At 34.7% G+C, this 20,708-nt stretch overlaps 1 protein-coding gene across 6 annotated transcripts in view; it reads right to left on the bottom strand.

The window, feature by feature from the left end:
• Positions 1 to 3,985: 3,985 nt before the first annotated feature.
• The window catches only part of LOC144439489 (C-Jun-amino-terminal kinase-interacting protein 4-like), a 41,692-nt gene continuing 24,969 nt past the window's right edge, over positions 3,986 to 20,708 (bottom strand). For 3 of the 6 annotated variants that reach the window (XM_078128778.1, XM_078128780.1, XM_078128781.1), the window contains 15 exons: positions 20,205 to 20,381; positions 19,505 to 19,733; positions 19,127 to 19,300; positions 18,546 to 18,717; positions 18,026 to 18,190; positions 17,567 to 17,773; positions 15,731 to 15,905; positions 14,870 to 14,950; positions 14,514 to 14,581; positions 13,582 to 13,730; positions 12,861 to 13,032; positions 12,201 to 12,314; positions 11,468 to 11,650; positions 7,865 to 8,005; positions 3,986 to 7,432 (listed from right to left, as the gene is read on the bottom strand). In XM_078128778.1, coding sequence (XP_077984904.1) covers positions 7,305 to 7,432; positions 7,865 to 8,005; positions 11,468 to 11,650; positions 12,201 to 12,314; positions 12,861 to 13,032; positions 13,582 to 13,730; positions 14,514 to 14,581; positions 14,870 to 14,950; positions 15,731 to 15,905; positions 17,567 to 17,773; positions 18,026 to 18,190; positions 18,546 to 18,717; positions 19,127 to 19,300; positions 19,505 to 19,733; positions 20,205 to 20,381 — 2,335 coding nt within the window. In that variant the 3' untranslated portion in view covers positions 3,986 to 7,304. The remainder of the gene's footprint in view (positions 7,433 to 7,864; positions 8,006 to 11,467; positions 11,651 to 12,200; positions 12,315 to 12,860; positions 13,033 to 13,581; positions 13,731 to 14,513; positions 14,582 to 14,869; positions 14,951 to 15,730; positions 15,906 to 17,566; positions 17,774 to 18,025; positions 18,191 to 18,545; positions 18,718 to 19,126; positions 19,301 to 19,504; positions 19,734 to 20,204; positions 20,382 to 20,708) is intronic. The other 3 variants (XM_078128779.1, XM_078128782.1, XM_078128783.1) reach the window with 3 other exon arrangements.

Here is a 20,708-nt window from a genome sequence, read left to right as displayed (position 1 = left end):
ATTAATGGAAAGATTTGTTGTTCAGTTTTAGGAAAGTATGGGAATGTAGTCGTTTGTACTGACATGAATACCATCACGACATGAATACCAACAAGATGGCATTATAGGCCTTTTTCATGGTGTATCACAGAAAAGAACGATGATAGGGGAAATATATTCCTGTATGTTGATAGATATCACCTCTATTAATATTGGTAAATTTGTGTTATAACCTCCAGTGGCATGTTAGAAAAGTTGTGCTATCAGGTTATCTTTCTATAACATGTTGATGAAGGTTGCCAAATTCTCTTATGAGGTCACTGAGTTGAGGGCACTATATTCTGTTCTTGTATGCTGATAGAAGCCGCAACTATACTATATCATCTTCAAATATGTTGCTAGAGGGTGCCATATCGGGGGTTGATAGGGACATCTGAACTTAACAATGACATGTTGATACAGGACACTATGTTCCTTAGATAACTTAGTGATAGTAATAATTAGTTTGTGTACCACGACCAAGGGTTGGAATCATTTATGAGTAACATTTCACCTATTCAGCATTTGACAGGCTTTGTCAAACTGTCTGTTTGCTGGTTTTACCGCCAGGATATTACTTATTGTTTAATGACAATGTAAAGAATTGTAAATGTGAAAGAAATAACAAAGATCATTGCTTGAAATTTGATAAAGACAGTATAATTGAAATGATGGGGAAAGTAGTTGATGAAAATTTTCATTGCCTTGTCGATATTAATTCAGTAGAGAAATTGTCCTTTTTGTGAGTATTTGGTTGATGGAATTATTTACCTAAATAGTGAAAATCATACGATAAGTTGTCATTATTTTGTAATTGTTAATTTTATGAAAATAAAGTCTGGAATGTGTCCCCTTTATGAAAGTACCACGATAATGTTTGAATTTCAGAGTATTAATTTGATTGATTTATTCAGGTCCTTAATTTGTACAATACTGTATTTTGTTTAAAAGTACTTCCATTGTTTATGTAATTTTATGATGAAATGGTAGTTGGAAAACTTTTCCATTTATGATTAGTTACAAAATGAAAAGTTATTCTTTTGGTCTTCATAAGAAGACGTTCAAGGATGGAATGGAAAAAACAAACAATTAAAGTGAAAATTTGACATTTTGGATTTTTGTGTTACGTTAAGTATTTGAATTGAACTTTAATTTCAAGAAGGTGCTATTTTGAATCTATTTTCGTATCAGTTTATGTAATCATTTGTTATTCTACGTAGATTTGACAACCCAAATGAAAATATTTTCATATTTGTGATGATTGTGGGGTTCAAAAGAATATTCCTTGCAAGTTGGGAAATGATCCTGACAAGCATGGATAAGACTGTGGTGCTGTCTGCAGTACATTACTCAAAACTGCATCTGCAGTACATTACTCAAAACTGCACAACATTCAGATTACAGTGTATCAATTTTAGTCTGTTGATACGTATCATCGTCACAAACCATAGCCTCTGTTACAACACCGTCCAAGACACACCATCAAGAGTCACAATTCTTGATATTTCGCAGTGTCTCACGGAAGAAATATTGGCTCTGGTTTGTGAGAATGATACATGTAGCGATGGCAAAACATGCATTAGAGGGTATTTTTGTATTGATTTTGTTTTGAAAGTAATTTTGCAAGCCCAAAGTTGAAGTCAAGTAACAGTGATTAAAAGGTAGAGGACATATTAAGTAAGGGTGTCGTTTATCATTAATTTATTTGGTACAAATTCTATCTGAAAATTGGCGAAATCTCCTTTAGATCATCCTAGGTCATTATTGATATTTTTGACACAGGTAGTCTGGAAATTAATAGTTTATTAGTAGTGTCAGAATGACAATAGCTGCATTACTGTATTGTTAGAACACATGTCAATCAAACCAAATGACCCCTGACCTTTGACACAATGACCTTCCATTGTAGACTACATGTAGATGATGTGATTAGAGATAGATTTATTTGTATTTGACTTGGGACAATCAGATAATTGATGGTTGATTAAAATAATTAGTTAAATAATGTTATCAGGGTATTTAATAGTTTACAAATATTTTGATTTTTATGAAAAAGAATATTCTAATGGCAAAATGATTCAGAAAAAAGTGTCATTTTAGCTTGAATATTAAACCATACAACGTACCTTAGTATGATTTACATTTGAAATATCATTTAAGTCCTCCTAGCTGTAACTTAATTTGCAGAATGTTTATGTATCAACTGTAAATACACCAAAATGGTGTTATCTTCCTGATCAGCTAAATTGTCATTGATGGTAATGTGGACATTGGCTTGATGTCCATGTGTAAACAGGTGTGGAAAACACCAACAAAAAACTGGATGGTCTCAACAAAACTAAACTCAAAGGGTTTCCAAAAGTTGTGACAAGCTTTTACCAGGTTAACAGAGTTTTATTAGGTCAGTAAAATTGTGAAAGCGATGATGACTGTTTACTTGATATTTGATAGGGATTTGATTATGAGATGATTATACATACTTTACCAAGTACAATAAGTTCAAATTAAGAACAAAGATTATAAAAAAAACTTGTTGTTACAACTACTGGTCTTTAACACAAACAACACTGGTTGAGTTTATGAAATACAGGTATGTGTCATCATTTTACTGGGACCAAAACACTCACAGATGTAGACAAAGTGTATCAAAGAAAGTACAGACAATTGTTAAACAAAAAAATTTTGTCATTTTATTTTTTTGATTTACAAATGAGAATTGAGTCCAGGAATGGATATATGTGTAGAATTCTTGTAACAACATTGTTGTCATGGTTACATGTCAGAGACTTTCATTATGACGTATAGTTTCATAGTGACTATTTAATGTGGTATAGTACATTACCTGTATTCAGCTTTGTATGATGAAATGCTGTTGCTTTGAGGGTAGGGGTGGGGGGTGGGGGTAGAGGGAAGTATTTATATATACTACCGTACTCAGAAAACCCTGGGAGCTCATTGATATCAAAATCGAGGGCATTATTATGTATGCACATGTATTATCTAAAATCTTGCCTTTAACCTCCACCCCGCTAAATAAAAAAACCTCCACCCCTCTAAATAAAAACCCACATAGCTTCCATACCTTTGTGGCCAAATATACAGCTGTGTATGTAGAACTTGACTCATGTTTTTTGTAATGACCATGATATGAAGTTCTTGTACTTCTTATAAGAAAGAGGGTACCCTGTCTGGCAAAATTGTTGAAAAAAAAAGTATATTTTGGTTAGTACAGTTTTGCAAGATTATATAATATATGTATGGTTTGTTTACAGTGGCAGAATTCAATCTTTGAAAACATGTATTACAATTAGAAAAACAAATATTGATATACCAACACAGTCATTCACTTGAGGTGATCGTAATAAAGAGCGCCCTCTATCATGGCGTGAACAAGACTGATAGTTTGCAGTCAAAAGCTCTCAGCTTGTTTGTCAAATTATGGTGTGTGTATTTGTTAACTTTCTAATTCACTGTAACTCATGTTAAATGTGCAAGTTAGTTTTCATGTACAGTACAAAGTGTAGTAATGTGATTTTCATTTTCTCTTGTCTTATCATATATATGTATATATATATATCCTACTTATTGCTATATACCGTGATGGTATTCAATGTTATGTCACAGAAGACACTCAAAAAGTCCAAATAAAGATTATGTCAACACTTTCAGTGACATTCTGGTGTTGTTTCTCTATTTCCTCCATATATTTTTTGTTCAAACTTGTCTGCAATAAAGTGTTCATAGTACATGTATGATGTAATAGGAAAACCATAAGTGGTATTCGAAAAATACTTGTTCATACATACATACATACATGCATACATACATACATACATACATACATACATACATACATATACACACACACATACATACATACATACATACATACACATCTACCCGTACACATTGGCAAAACATATGCATTTACTTAGTGCTTTTATTTCACTTAATACATTTAGTTCGACATTTACACAGTAAACTTTGCAGTAATTAGAAATACATTCAAATAGCAGGGACAACCAACAACAATGTGAACAAAACATCGTAATATCTTCAAAATCTTTACAAATGTTAACAATGACTAATGACTATGAGAAATTGAATTCAGACCAGTTTTTTTTAGTTGAATTACAACATACTGATGTCTACAGTATCTGAAGTTCATGCATAAGTATACAAACTTTAATTCATAAATTTCAAACTGTGTAACATTCTTCTGTGAACCAAAGATTGTCAAAATGTATGGTAACTGTTTTCTCTTGTATAAATTTGAAATTTGAGTCAATATTTTACTAGAATATTTTAAGTTTGCCCTGTATCTATTATGTGTTTTAAGCTTCCCACATTGAGCTTGTGCTGTCCAAGTGAAAGAGACAGAAATCAGTGGTCATTACGCAAATATTTAACATCATTCAATATTCTCATTATGCAGATTATGCTTATATATGCATATAAAATTATGCAAATTAATGACATTTGTGAGTATCATTATGCAAGTGGGTAGCCATTTTTCATCTGTATGATGGAAACTATTCATGTCCAAAAATTGTACAGCAAATCTTGAACAAAAATGACTGGCACTTGAGTAGAGCTGTGAAACATTCCCAGAATGAAACAAAAGAAGTTGTACTCATAAGGAAAGAATGACGACGACAGAGTATTGGTTGGCCCTGTTATATGAAATAAACCTTCCACAGAAAAAGTATAACATATTCAACTATTTTTCCTTCTTTTTTTATAATTTACACATCAAAGAATAGAACATGTCACAGAATAATGTCTTCAGCATATAAAGAAGTCGGAATAAGCACAGGAATAAATAGCCATGGATAGTTTTTTGCTATCACCCCCTTCAGTACCAGACAGCATATTTGTACTTAGACATATGAAATCATTGTTAGTGAAAATATCTTCAAATTTGATCATCTTTATGTCAAAATGTTGACACCACTTCATAAATTAGGATATTTCCTATCATTCCAGTCCAAAATTGAAATAAAATTTGCCAAAAATTGACAGAACAAGAAAATTTTAACAAATGAACTCTAATTTGTGGCGGGAAAAGCCACTGGTACTGAAGGAGCTCAAGGTTGTTGACAACTGACATGCTGTTATGTTGTGTCTTGCCTGTTTAATACTACACTGGGCATAATTATGGGCACTTGTCAACTAAACTTCAAACTACGCATATGATTTCTACGTTGCCTTTTAATAGTTTTGCACCAATGTCCATTTTTTGAGTACATTTTTGTCGTCAGGGTTATGTTTTGTCAAAATTATAAAAGGTCCAAGTCTTGACACTGTAATGGTTGAATGTTAATTAATGTTTGTACAATGTTACTTCATTTTTTTTCTTGCAAATGCCAGAAAAACTAAAATCTCATGACAGCTTCAACTTGGCATCCTTTTTAATGTGTCAATGTCACGATGGTCATTGTCTGGAATTCATTAAGATGTATAGACTTCAAAACTACTGAATAGTGAGTTAATACACCAAGGGCAACCATGTTATTTTCTTAGGAATGACAATGAACTGGTTTAGACCAGTTTAAACCTGTCAACAGCAATCTCATAAATGTGAGACTAGATTATGCTGTGTTGTGTGACAACTAACCAGTTCAAACCAGTTTGAGCCAGCCAACAACAGACTATACTGAGAATACTACGACTTATGCTAAATCTGGTAGGAACTAGAATGAACTGGTTACAACCAGCTGTAACCAGTCAGCAGCAAACTTTCTACATAACACTATAAGCAGTTTTAGTGGGATTATTTTGCTACTTTCATACAGTCTCTAAGCTAGTACTAATAAAACAGAAACAAAAAAGGTAAAAAGTACACAAACATAAAAATACATAACATTATTGTAAATATTAGGTCTGGGACCCACCAGGAAGATAAGAAGATCATTATTACTACCTGGACTAATTTCCTTTTGAATGATATGCAAATAAATAATATACATTACACATTATAGAAAAAAATAAACAAATTGAATGTAATCATATTCAGGGGATAGAATCTTATACCTTGGGGTATTCTTGTAACTACTTTTCAACTTTTAATGGTACATTTTGAAAAACTAATAGACAGTTAATTACATTTGTGTTTGAGGCAAAAATATAAACCAATGAACAGTTAAGTGATAAGACGGCTGAACTCATTGGCCCAAATTCAACAAAAAAAATTGCACTATTGTATGGACAGTACAGATAATTTGTCAATTAGTCAATTTGTTCTTTGACACAATATTCATAATGGTAATTTAAATAATGAACTCATTTACATATGATGGGCAAAGGTTAGTATTCATTTTAGTTTTTATGTAAAGTATTTTCCTCTAATTTTCTGATAAAATTGAACGGAATTCATTGTTTGTGACAGGATTTTCAACAAGAAAAAAAATAAAATTTATAAACCAAGTAGAACACTTGTAACTGCATCCTTTTTTCCCTTTTTTTTGATAAAAGACAACCATCAGTGTTTTTTTCAAAGACTATTGGTATAACTTGAAATGTGTGTTCCACCTTCAACTAAGAATTTCATAGATTTCACTTTTCATTCAGAACAAGCTATATTTGGTTCAGAGAAACTGTTATTAATTTCAATGCTATAGATCATTAGATAACAGGGATGGTTATAGGCAAGTTGAGTGTCATATATATTATATGGATATATAGATATTTTTTCTTAACTGACAAGAAACTGATAACATTATCTATACTGTCCCTGTTTGATAAAAAAAAAATGACAGTCAGTCCCTGCAATAATGCAATTACAAATTCATGTATCAGGCTCTGAAAAAAAAGTTTATGCAGTTAAATGTCATTAATATAACATTTTTCACTGTCTTTTTAATTTTCTTTTATACACAAATTCCAATGTAACTCGCATGACAAATTAATATCTACACCACTTTTGAACAAAATGCTTCTATGGGTCAAACAAAATTGCAATAAAAAAGCACCAGTAAACAGTTGCTATAAAGCCTGAACAAAAATCAGGTTTTGTTCACGCCTTTAACGTCAGCAGTCACTTAGCCCAGAATATACCAACATACACATGTACTTGTTAAAATAGTTAAATTTTGCTCACATGTAGACTTCTAAAGTGGTCTAAACACAGTAATTGTTGGTGGCAGCCTTTATGCTCCAAGTTTTCAGTACACGTGGTACAAAAGAAAGGAGATCTCTCTTGGGGTGCCACTCTTAAGTCATCAAGTTGTCACCAATGATATGGTGGATTTGAAAGTCTTAACAATACTTTTAGATTTCTGGATGGTTTAAGGTGCCACCCCTGTGATTTGCCAGACGATAAGGTGACTTCTCTCTGATCTTGCTATCTTTGTTGTGGTCAATTGCATATCACCATAGTTACCAGCATTGGCATCTTCATCATCATCTCCATCACCTGGTTATGCAAATAAGAGGCATTTATCAATCATAGGTAGTACAAAGATGATATTATACTCGTCATTAATGGTGCCAATTTATTCAACTTCTGTTGGACAATAAATACTGATACAGTTACTGTTCCTTGTGTTTTGGATAACAGAACCCTATGCCATGTGAGTTCCAGTGTGGGTACTCAGGGGTATTTGCACTCATGCTTGCAGTGGTTTCTGTTGCACTTTCATTTCCTACGCTCTTGAGAGTAAGACTGCAGAGAACACTGTAAGCATTCCTGCAAATACCCTGAGTATGCCACACTTGCATCCAAGCATCATGGGGGTTGTGTCATATTGTTACATATCCTACGAACAAAAAAGAGACAAAAATATTGACCAATAACGTCTTGGATACATAGAAGATTTTTACAATACACAATCAAATCAATACTTACCAATTCTAAAATCTATGTAGCCCTCACCACCACTTAAGACTAGCATATTCTTGGTAGAGAGTTTATCAGATGGAGTCTGAGTAGCCACGGCATCAGTTGATGTACTGGTAGCTGTAGTTACACCACCAGCTGTTGCTGTACCTACAATACACATAATGTTACAAATGGTTACTTTACTGCAGTTGTTTTAATACTCTTTACATTTTGACATTATACTACGGTATGTATAAATGGTTATGATGCAAAAATGATCAAAGATGTACAAGTTTATGTACACGTACATGGAATGTGGGGACAATAAAACGGGCAATAACACAACATTGTTTTGTTAAGGATGGCAAGTAGGTAAAAGCTAACTGTATTTGAAACACAGTTTTTTACCAAATAATATGGAAATCTACGTAAATTTGACCATTTAAACTTCCCCTCTATTACAAAGGTTCCAAAACATTAAACTAAATCAGTAGTGAAGTATACCAGAACAATGTAGTCCTGAAACTGTCATCATTTTTTTTTCACAGTCCTGATTTGCATTCTAATGATACCTCCTTTGCATGCTTGTACACATTCACAGCTATTTCCATACAAAGGTATGCTAAACAGCAAAATTTTTTCATATTTTAAATTCATTCATGATACAGATATAGAAATGTGCAGGCTGATAGAGAGACGGCCTGGAAAGAGTAAACAGAAAGATAACTTGGTATTGCGTGGCTAACAATCATAAAATGTGCTAAAAAAGAAAGATCTAGTTGTGCCAAGTCAAACTTAACTTTATATGATTGAAAAGAAGAATTCCCGCTGCACACCTTTTTTTTTTAATTTCAGTTTTCATACTACATGTAATATATTCAGGTAGGCTTTATACAAAGCCTGAAAAGTAGCAATAAATGTATAATGCAAAAACAGGACAACATTTAAAACCTGCCTATTTTGTCACTCAAAGGATTATAAGATAAAATAGGTTTGAAGGTGGTGGTGATAGGTTTGAGAAAACAACAAACATGGAATACATTGAGAATGTTGAAAGAAATACTGATGTATCGGATTATGATGTTGGGTGAAAAATGACCTACCATTATGGGGATGGAGATGATCGACTGACAACAATGTACTTACAAGTTCACAATAGTGTGTGTGTGTGTGTGTGTGTGTGCGTGTGTGTGTGTGTGTGTGTGTGTTGTGTGTGTGTGTGCGTGTGTGTGTGAATGTTTGTATGTGTACATGTATGTGTACACGTACCGTACGTGTGCATGCACATATATGTGTAGAAGTGTGTGCATGTGAATTTGTAGTCAAGATTACATGCCTATGCCAGTGTATGTATGCACTTAATCTTATGTGCATACATACATGTATATACATTGTAGATGTGTGTATCTTTTGCTAGTCTTTTCCAAAAAAATGATTAAAAATATGTCGTCCTGTTTACAATGTGCTGAAAACTTTTTTTGTTCCTAAAAGATTACTGCTGGTACAGCCCTAGCATTCTGTGACTGTAGTTGAAATGTAACATGCCAGGTTAGAGAGTTGTTGATTGGTTAACTGGGTTAATGAGAGGTGGGAGTCAGGGTTAATGGGAGGACGGAGTTGTTATAGTGAAGTCAATCCGTAGATGAGATATGGTACAAAATACACAATTACTGTACTCACATGTTGAATTATCCATTGCAGGGCGGCATTACAAAGGTGAAGACATGAAAAAAGAATGGGGAAGATGCAAAACACAATATTGGACAAACAATCGTTAAGTTTAGAATGCAAACTTTTTTCAAACTACTTGCAAATTATGCATGCCAGTTAAAAATAACAATTTATGCACACTGCAATGTACAGCAAGTTGCGAAACAACCACAGGGACTTGACATGTACAGCATCACAACATTTAAGTCAAGATATGACCACAGGAACCTGACACCTTTCACCATCAATATCAGTTGTTATTTTTCAAAATCAAATATAAAGCATATTAAACTATGGTCACATATTTGTTGTTACTGCTGTTTACAACTTTGGTGTTTGTACAGTTTACAGAGAACACTTCAGGAAGTTATCAAAATTTTACTCTAAGATAAACATGGTAGTTGAAATACAAACATACAGGACAGACTGTGCAAGATGTATAACCCAATATGTATAATGTATATAATTTGTAAAATTATTCTTTCAAATTCCTAAGGTTTATTTGATTATGAAACACTTGTAGGTATCGTCTTCACAACACTGCACTAACTTTAGGTTAGTAAACTTTTTGTAGCAGTAGAATTTGATGTAGACTTGACTGTACGAGACATCATGTCATTCCACTCTCACCGGCCTCTGATGTGTGAGGGCGCCACGTCATGGTGTACCTTAATTGCAGACTAAATTTGATGAAACCAACTTAGGTTTATAGTTATCTACCGGTAGTAGACATTCAAGCCACTTTTTATTCAATTACCACAGACAGACACGGTTGATGATAAATTCAATTTACCAATTAATAATAAGAATACCTGATGTACAGCAATACAACTCATGATCAACGACATGAGTGACAATCCAACTAGATTCTCTGGTGGCCATTTTGGGTCAATTTACAAATTATTTCCAATATTAAACATTTCAAATTTTTGGCACTATCACACATCCAAGCTCACCCCCCCCCCCCCCCCCCACACACACACACACACCATTCTTGCCATAAAAAATTCATATCACTATTTTCCAAACAAACTTTAAGTATGATCTATTATCACGTCTTCCCTATTTTATGCATGTTTAAATTACTTAAGTTCAGTTTGTGAGAAATGTTTTTATCAAATATTTTAAATACATTGATGGTGAAAGGTCAAACCAAGGTCATTTCATGGACTGTGTTTAGTACAGTTTAGCTTCAAAGATCGCATTTGCTATTTGCAAAAAAGCATGGAGATAACTTTTTGTTTTCAGTAACAGGTGACAGCGTACATAGGGAACTGAACTGTAGTTTCTATCTACTACTATGAGACAACAATGGTTTATGAAAGTAGAGAGAGTTAAGGTAAGTGTGAAACTACAGGTACATGTCGGGCATCTCTCATGAGTACATACTAGTATACTAGCCAGTAAATAATATATGTTTGGTATTTTGACATAGCGACTGTTTTTTAATTGTTCTTTGCATGCACAGAGCTGTTTTTGATATATGCATAATAAGTAACATTACCATGAGGGAAGAAGACAGGGGTGAGATAGACAGATTTTGTGGTGGAGTTTTAAGAAAAGTTTTTTTACACATAAAAGAAGCACTAAAAGGTGGCAAATTGTTTCAACTTGAGAGTTCTGCACAGCAATATAGGCATGTATGAAAGCAAATAACATGGATAGAAGGACTCCTGCAAAAAATAACATCAATCTGATATGACAAAACTCACAAATATTTAACTTCAGTTCTCTATTTCTGGTGTAAGGCTTTTACCCTTACCACTTTACCCTTACCACTTTTACCCCTTACCACTTCTCTATGGTTGTTTATCTCCTGCAGTAGTAAACTTTGAGTTGAAAACAATCACTTTCATAACTGAGACAGTGTTCAAATATTGAAGGAAAGAGTGTTTTGACCACTGAATAACATCAACTGACCTGGTACAGCTGAGAAAAATTTGACAGCATCTCTGTGTCCATGGAAAGATAATTGTGCCTGGGCCATACTGCAATATGGTATGAAACTGCCTGGTGTCACACTGTCCGTCTTGCTGTCTGCATACACTCGTATGACACCACCTGGTCTAGAACCAGCACTGCCTGCTAATGTAGGTTTAGTGGCTGGAGTGCAAACAGAGAGGTATGTACAAATTTAATAACTGTTGATAACTACATTTGTATGTTCACACCGTCACTAAAACACCTCCAGAGGCCTTTCACTGAGCTAATGTTGGTTTGGAGATTCAATCATAAAGGATCATCCTTTAACTTGCATGCAAACACAAAGAAGGTCTAAACAACTGCAGTGTCATTGCCACTAGTTCTGTTCACCCTAATTAAAAATGTCTCCCACAGCCTACTGTAATTTTTTCTACGACCAAATGCCTAAAACTATCTGGGAGATGAACAAGCTAGGATATCCATATAGTGTGAACAAGGCTACAAATAGTATCACACAACACTGCACACAAAGCCAGCTAAATATTATGACTAAATCTCATATACAGTCTTGACCTAAAAGTGCTAGCTTAATAACGTTATTATCACTCATCACAGAGGAAGATACTGCATACGAACAATACACCTTATGTATCCCCCTACATGTGTAATTCAACAATGAATTTTCGCATACCTCTTTGAAATTGTGTAAATTTTGGTTGCACACACTTACCTTCTGTCAGAGGTATTGATATAATAACACCATTGCCAGTGCCAACCCATAGACGATTACTGGACACCATCAGGGCAGTAATACGTACAAAGGAGAAACCTAGTTTGCCTGTACCTACAAAAACAAGAATAAAAAACAGATAGTAATTTTGTTCTTAATCCTTTGACATGATAACTTGAAAGAAAACAACAAATAGATGTCTTGTTTAAAGCATTGCAAAACTTTCAAATGTCTTTGCTAAACACTTTGCAGAATACAAATTTTCAATAAACAGCACCCTCTGGTGATAGAATGTGACAGAGTTGTTACCGACTAAGATGGCCGACATACAAATCCTTAGCTTTTTGAGTCTGTAGAACACTAACCCTGGGTTTGGGTCGGTCACAGAAAATCCCCAGTTGCCTGTTGGATTTGAACCCATGACAGCTTAAACCACTATGCCACAGGGAGCTGATTCTTTACTATATCAGTATCACACAACATATTACTACCACAAGAGAGCACTGGTAACTGAAAAGGTGACTACCGTATGTAAGGATAATAGATATCAGAAACACTCAAGAATGCATGGTCATTTCATTTCATGACCAGTCAATAATTTCACAGAGCATATTTTCATTCAAATTTCAAGAGAGATACTTCGTAAGTACATGTACATACCTAGCATTTTACTGACATATGGTTCAATATCCACATCCTGTAGATGTTGGTAAGTATGGGCATGGTAAAGTCGTAGGGTACTGTCAAGTCGTATTGAGACCCACACTCCGTCACCCACCCAGGCCAGTTGTCGAACCTGACTCTCTTTCCTTGGGTGGGCATCAAACGATTTCTACAGAGAGGGAGAGGAATATATAAACCAGTTTTATCATAAAATACAGTGAGTAATGCAGTGGAGATATTACTACTATGGAAAGCAAGCTATCAGTAAACTAAGATAGACACAAATTAAAACTAGTCATGCAACGTGTTGATATGAGCTACTAAATGGTACATCAATTCCATTCACAGTAGGTTGGCATCGCTGTGATAGCAAGTTTTTTAAGTGGCCTCACACTCAACCTCATTCAGAGTTTACACTATCTTGTTTACAGGGTGATTATGTCCATGTAACCAAGACACTACTGTCACCTACTATAATACACCAAATACAGCAACTATAGTTTTAGTTTCATTGTGTGTACCTCAGTTTGGTGATACTTTGCTTTTCACAACCATAACAAGACTTTTGTTTGAACACATTTAGCATCCTTCCATAAAACCAACTATTTCCATTTTTAGTCTGGTTTCCCTTTTCCTACACAGTTATCATTTTTCACTGAACACACAGAATTACTAGTAATAGTATTTGACAAATGACAAATGAGTGTCATTATCTCACCTCAATTATCAATGTCTGTGGTTGAATCACATGAATCTTATTTCTATAGCCACACCATACTCTATCATACACAACCACCATACAACGTATTGAGTGGTGAGGTCGTCCAAGGTCAAGTATATGGTAATTAGTAAGATCCCATTGGCCATCTGAAAATGAAAGTTGTACACTACATAAATACACAAGGTAGTTGATTTTTCCCATGCATTCCATTTATACCAATCAAATCAAAATTCTCTAGACTTCACTTTTTACCTGTTGTATTTTGCCTTCTGCCATATTTTTTTCTGATGAAGACCATCTGTGTAAAATCGAAATGTTGGCTATTTTACTATACAGCCTTTTTTTATGCAAACAAGTTGTTTTGTGTCATTGCTAAACTCAATTCATAACTTTCAAGACCTGGTTTCAAGTTATTTCAGGTGTCGCAATGTAGTTGAATGGATCCTTGTTTATTAAAAAATTTTGGTTCGGAATATGCACTTTTAGACTTTGTTTCATCATGTGGCGACAGACCTATAACAATATCTACTTCAACTCTCAAGAACATACAGCCTACATTGCCTCTGTTAGCGTATGGGATGAAGTCACATAACAACCTGACCTATCAAGTTCCTATTTCTACAGGTTAGTTGACTTAAGACACAATACACATAGTTCAAATCTTGCCTAACGACTTTTAACTGATTTGAAAGAATTAGTAGTGACATATGAAAGCACAAGCCTACATATACACAGGTTATGACAAAGTCATGATGGTAATAAGAGAGTATAATAGCTTGTATATTATTTCTGATCAATGAGACCGTCTAAAGATCACAACTACTCTCTAACTTACATAATTTCTTTATCAAAAGCGAGCATGTTTTATTTTATTATCAAAATTATGACAACAGTGTAAAGAATACTTAAAAAACATCAACTACATGTACCTTCAGCTCTGTGGAAGACAGCTATTGTTCCATCAGCTAAGGCAACAAGTACACGACCTTTGACATGACTGCAACAGAACAAGATTTGGAAATCAGGAAATGCCCTCTACGGTCCTATCTATGCACTACATTACGGTGCAATAATAAAACATCTCTTTACGTGTTCATTAGTGTTTTTTGTCCATTATTAGGTTCAATTCATATACAGCAGACAAATTTTCACTAAACATATCTGTTTTTCTTCTAATAAAACTTGCACTTTGCAATCTTTGGTTACAGACACCCATTCTTTGACAATCAGACATTGTTGATATTTACACTTTGAGTTGAAATGAACAGTCTGCAAATCTACTTACACTATGGCCAGAACAGAATCCTTTAATTTGATTGAGTGAAGACACCTTTTCCACTGTGCTACGGCAGAGTGGACATATAAACTGGAAGACAGAATTGTCAGGGGGTTAGATTTCATTTGTGAGTTTTTAATTGATTTAAAGCCTTAATTTGTGTTTGTGACATAAATGGTAATATATATGATCAATAGAATAAAGTTAAACACAATGAAATACATAAACAAATAAACAGAAAGTGTAACCACTTCTCTCTTCTCTCTCTCTCTCTCTCTCTCTCTCTCTCTCTCTCTCTCTCTCTCTCTCTATCTCTCTCTCTGATCTGAAGATAGTAACTTAAAGGTCTCCTTATCTCTTTCAACTGTTGATTTTTTTGATAAAGTAAATGATAGCTACATCTGTTCACTGTTTTAGTATCAAGATAACATGAACCTTTGGTGTGGAAGTGCGATTTTCATTTTGTCTAGAGAAACACAGTGCTCAGAAATTTCAAGTTACAGCACTCAATGCTGCAATTATGTTGTTTAGGGTGAACATCAAGTTATGTGTACACAAGAAAAGCTGGTAGACAGACATGTTGCTCACTGTCGATTCTGGGAATATGAAATCACTTGTACACACACTATCAACTCACACAGACACACACTGTATCAACTCACACATACATATGTAGACACATAGCACACAGGGTGGATACTCAGGCCATTCTGTGAATATCGAATGACTTGGAGACACTATAAACTCACACATATATAGACACATAGCACACAGGGTGTAAACTCACTACCCATTCTGTGAATATCAAATCATTTGTACACACACTGTCAAGTCACATACAGACATAAGGCATACAAGGTGGATACTCACTGTCCATTCTGTGCTCCTAACCACATAGTTGGCAGTACACTGCTCATCTTCTCAACTTCATCAAACATGAAGTCGTTCTCTGTAGGTAATGCTGATATACCATCTTTATGTAAATCACCTGACATCTCTCTGGGTTTGCCTGCTGTGGCTCCCAAAGGATCTGAAAAACCTTGACCTGGATTACCCAACCCAACCAACGGAACAGAACACACATGAAAGTATGGCGTGAAGATGCACATGTACACATTCCATTTAATATGTTAGTGATTTTAGTGAGCGACAAAGCGGGCAAAGGAAATACAATGCGGGATAAAGTATGAGCAAATATATGAATTCCTTTCATATTAATCCAGTCGATGCAATTTATCCCACACAATGGAGTTTGACATTCAAAATCACATCCAGGTGTTTTGATTCATGACACGAATATTTTAAATTCAACCAACATTATCCCATTACTATAATATATGGACAATATGTTAATGATTATTCAGACAATAAGTTAATGAGATATTGTTGTCATGGTAACAATGGTGAGTAAAACATTTCATTCATTATCAACAAAACAAAATCATAACATTAAAACTGAACATATAATCTACAATCTAATCTACAAACTAAAATGTTAGAAACTACTCAACTCTAAAGCAGCAAGCATTACTATATTATGTAGCAATTTATTCACTAATGCTACAATTCCTATGAAGTTGTCAGTATTTGGAGAACAGGGTATCGCTTACTGGTTGTGAATTTTATTGTAGGGGTTGATGAATTGGTATTAATGGTATTACCATTAGGAATTTTGGTTTAATATGTATCATGGCTGACTTGGATTTTAGCCCCTTTTTCATTTTATTTTATCTTTCTTGTAATGATATCACTTACAATTTTGTCAATATGAATTACAAATTCATCAAATTTACAGAGAGTATACACAGAGGTTTGAAATTTCAATGTAACCACTCTTCTGTAATAGGCTGTTGAAGTAATCTATAGCCTTTATGTTATACCAAACTGGTTGTTAATATGATGTTTGCTTCTTTTGACCATGTTTTTTTACCCCTATCCCTACAGCTTTTAAGTTGATTGCCAAACAGATTCTTACCAAAATGTACATATCCACCTCTGTACTCTAACTCATTCAAATTTCTATTGTCTATTTCTTGATAGAATTGTGATAATGTAGAATAAATGTCATATATGTCTTTGTGATGCTTGTGTTTTTAGGACCTGTGATGCTAAAAGGAAATTTTCCATATGTTTTTAACAAATGGACAATAAAGATTATTATTATATATTTCTAAAAATATGCATGGTCAATTTTTTTCATCATTTTATATATTCTGGTAAATGAGTTTGTTTGGCCTTTGTTTCCATGGAACAAAAAGCGGTGACCCCTACTTTTTATTATGTTTTTTTTTTATCATTTCTATATCAAAGATCATGTATGCCAAATTTCATGAAATTGACAAGACTTTCAAAAAAGCTTTCATTTTGTAGTATTTCTCTTTAAACATATTGTGTGTTTCTATATCCCACTGTCTTATTCTGTTCTATACTGCATACTAATTTGCTGTCTTCTCAATACCTTTGTTATGGAACCTGGCAATTTTTATTATAGAATACATGTACCTTTCTGTATGTACTTAAGAATGTTAATGCCAAAGAAATTAAAATATAACTCTGTACATAAATAAATAAATAAATAATTTAAAATCAAATGAGCCAAGAAAACCATGAAACATAGAACGGGAAGATTGATGAAATAAATATGCAAATGAAATGGGGGATTGATTTTTTGTGGGGGAGGGGTTTGTTGAGAGTGAAGTGATATACCTTGCTCCCTTGCATCCTGACTATCTTCACCAGTGATATTATCTTCATTTACAATACCTTCCATACCTATTGTATCTTTTGATGGAGGTGCCGTGGCAGCCTCAGTTAGCGCCTCCATGGCATCACTGACTGACGTTACACTTGTACCAATGTTAGCAGCACTCACATCAGCCTTGTAATCTCCTTTGGTTGGTGACGGTAGGTCTCCTGGAAACAAAGTGATGGTGACATATAGTGTCTGTGTGGACTCTAGTACATCACAAATGGCATAGGTGAGGTTTGAACCAGAAACATGGATTACAAACCAGTCACTCAATCCAATAAAACCATTATGACTCACTAACCAGCAACATGCAGATTTTATGCCTGTCATTCTAACCATTCAATAATCATGACGTCACCAAAATCACGGCAGACAAGAGTTGTATGTATACACCTTTGACCAGCTACATTACTTACCTTTGTCTGACGTAGGTGAAGCTGTTCGTGGAGTAGCATCTGAGCTAGTTGCTGATGCATTCACAACGGTGATATTTCCTAATCCACTCTCATTGACACTGCTTTCTTCTAGATTCTCTAAGTTTAACATATTATCACCTCCTGGGTAGTCACTTTCTTTGGCTCCTGTAGAAATGATTTGTGAGGACACAAGGGTGAGTATAAATGTTGAGTGTATTTGTACACATAAATCAAATGTCACTTGTGAGAACAAGTTGAATTTTATCATCAACTAAGAAACAGATGTTGATAATTACTTATTTATCCATCAAAAAAAGTACACATAAATCAGACATAACATTATTAGCAGCCAGAAAGGCAGACAACAGCACTGGATAATTTATGCCTAGTAGTATGTATTTGTGTGTATTGATGTACAGAATAACCATGTTTTACATTTTTAAACACACTCACACACACGCATGCACGCACACAGACAGACAGACAGACAGACAGACAAACAAACAAGTTAGCAATATACCTGGTACGCTTGATATACAAAGTACATGTGAGTTACAGACAGGGAAGGAATCTAGTACATTCTGAGGTTGATTGGCATCAATAACTGTCACTTTACTAGTTGAGTGTGTACTTGTACATATCCATACCATCGATGACAGGTTCTGTTTCTCTTCCCTTTCTTTCTGCTGGTCCTACAAAGATGTATAACAGACAAATCTATAATGCTTAAAATTCTGCTGTGATTTTACTTTTTAGTGACCATGTATACTACCATGTATACTAGGATCAATTGCAAAGTCTTTGTATACAAAAGTTAACTAATGTGTACACGTGTGTGTGTGTGTGTGTGTGTGTGTGTGTGTGTGTGTGTGTGTGTGTGTGTGTGTGTGTGTGTGTGTGTGAATACAAACCTATCTGGCATATTTTATCCTTAATTTTGTTTGAATTTTCCTCTTCTCGGAAACCGAAATGCCTGATTCCAACTACGACCATTTATTGTAAGACCTTAAACTTGTCACTGTATCTGATATACATTTCTCTGCTAGTCCAATGAGTTAACATAACCAGAAAGACGAGTTGCAAGTTATTCTATTCACTTACCTTAATTTCCTTCTCTAATTTTTCAAGGTCACCTTGTGGTTCTTTCTTGTTGTCTTTTTCTGTACTGTCTACATCTTTCTCCTCTGTATCAGAATAAAAGACACTGGCTCCAACAATAGAGCCACCATCTCTAGTTTTACCTCCACTGAGGTTTACACCAGCTGCACACCAGATCTACAGGATAAATAAACATTGAGAAATAAGTGTCAGAAAAGTATGCGACATTTCTAATCTTCAGATGAAATTATATTCTGTTGTGATGTCATGGCACTTGTCTGTGGTGGATTTTAGCTGAATTTTGAACAGCGCCCTCTTGAGTTGAGAAATGTAGAATACAAATTTAAACAGTAGAATTTTGGACTAAATGTGTTGTCCTACCTTCATGCCTGGTTCTTGTTCTAACAATGGTCTACAGTAAACAGGTACTGGTACTCCAACTAGACTCTTACTACTATCGGTCTGTGTAACAGGTTTGGCAGCACTACTAGGCACTTTAGCTGGTAAACTCCAACCATATGCCTGTACACGGCCATCGTCTTTCTTGACATGGGCTTTCACCTTACGATACTGTTCACGTTTCTCCTTCATTCTTTGTGCACTGTCACTTCTGTTACAAGACAAGGTACATTAGCCTGTAGCAGTCAGTACACACTTGATGCTGATGAGGGATCGGCAAAAGTTTGGGAAATCGATTTCCAGAGATTTTTTTTTACTCTGTGAGTATGACTTTTTGTTCAAGCTAAACTGTACAGGAAACCAAACCCCACGAACTGTCATTCTCACATATCTTTGGACGTTAACACATATATTGAAAGGCAGGACAGGTTTTGACAGGTTAGGACCAGTTTGGAAAGGTTTGGACCTGTTTTGACCGGTTTGGACTGGTTTGGACTGACAAAAAAGATGTGAGAATTTTGCGTCCAGTCTGTTTAAATTCTCTGCATACAGAGGCATACCCATATCTCCTACAACACTCTAAATTCCCCAAAGCACTTCCTTCCAGTATTCTTGTGACTTGAGACTCAACATATAACAGTGATATGCAATACAGGTTCTGTTATCAAATTAACTCACTTACCCATCAGCCTCTAAGAAATCAAAGACTTTGGCTTTTTCTCCAAGGGACTGGATCTCTTTGGCGCTGCGTCTCTTTGGAGCTGGTGTAACGTGTGACGTAGGAGCATTATACTTGACATTGACAGGAGGGTAGGGCTTCTTACTTGGTGCATTTGATGAACTAAACAAGTTGCTGAAACTGAGGAGCACAGAAACATAAAAGTCAGATTTTCACTATAATATTCCTGATCTTAAATCTGATACATTTATATCAATACAGCAACAGATTTTGTAGGAAAGTTGCATGTTCTCAAAACCTACCGTACATTGCTCTCATTGAAGACTTCATACAGTCAATTTCTTCAAACATCACTGAAACTGTGTGTACATGTTATCGGTATTACACATATATTTTTATCTTTGATAATATGGAAAGATAAACACAACACTGTAATAATGACGTGTTACAGATATTCATATTTTATTGCTGAACTTTCCCTAAGTTACTCTGATCATTTTCAACGGT

Source organism: Glandiceps talaboti, chromosome 8, assembly GCF_964340395.1.
Source record: "Glandiceps talaboti chromosome 8, keGlaTala1.1, whole genome shotgun sequence".
NCBI classification, from domain to species: domain Eukaryota; kingdom Metazoa; phylum Hemichordata; class Enteropneusta; family Spengelidae; genus Glandiceps; species Glandiceps talaboti.
This window is presented reverse-complemented; position numbering and strand designations above follow the sequence as displayed.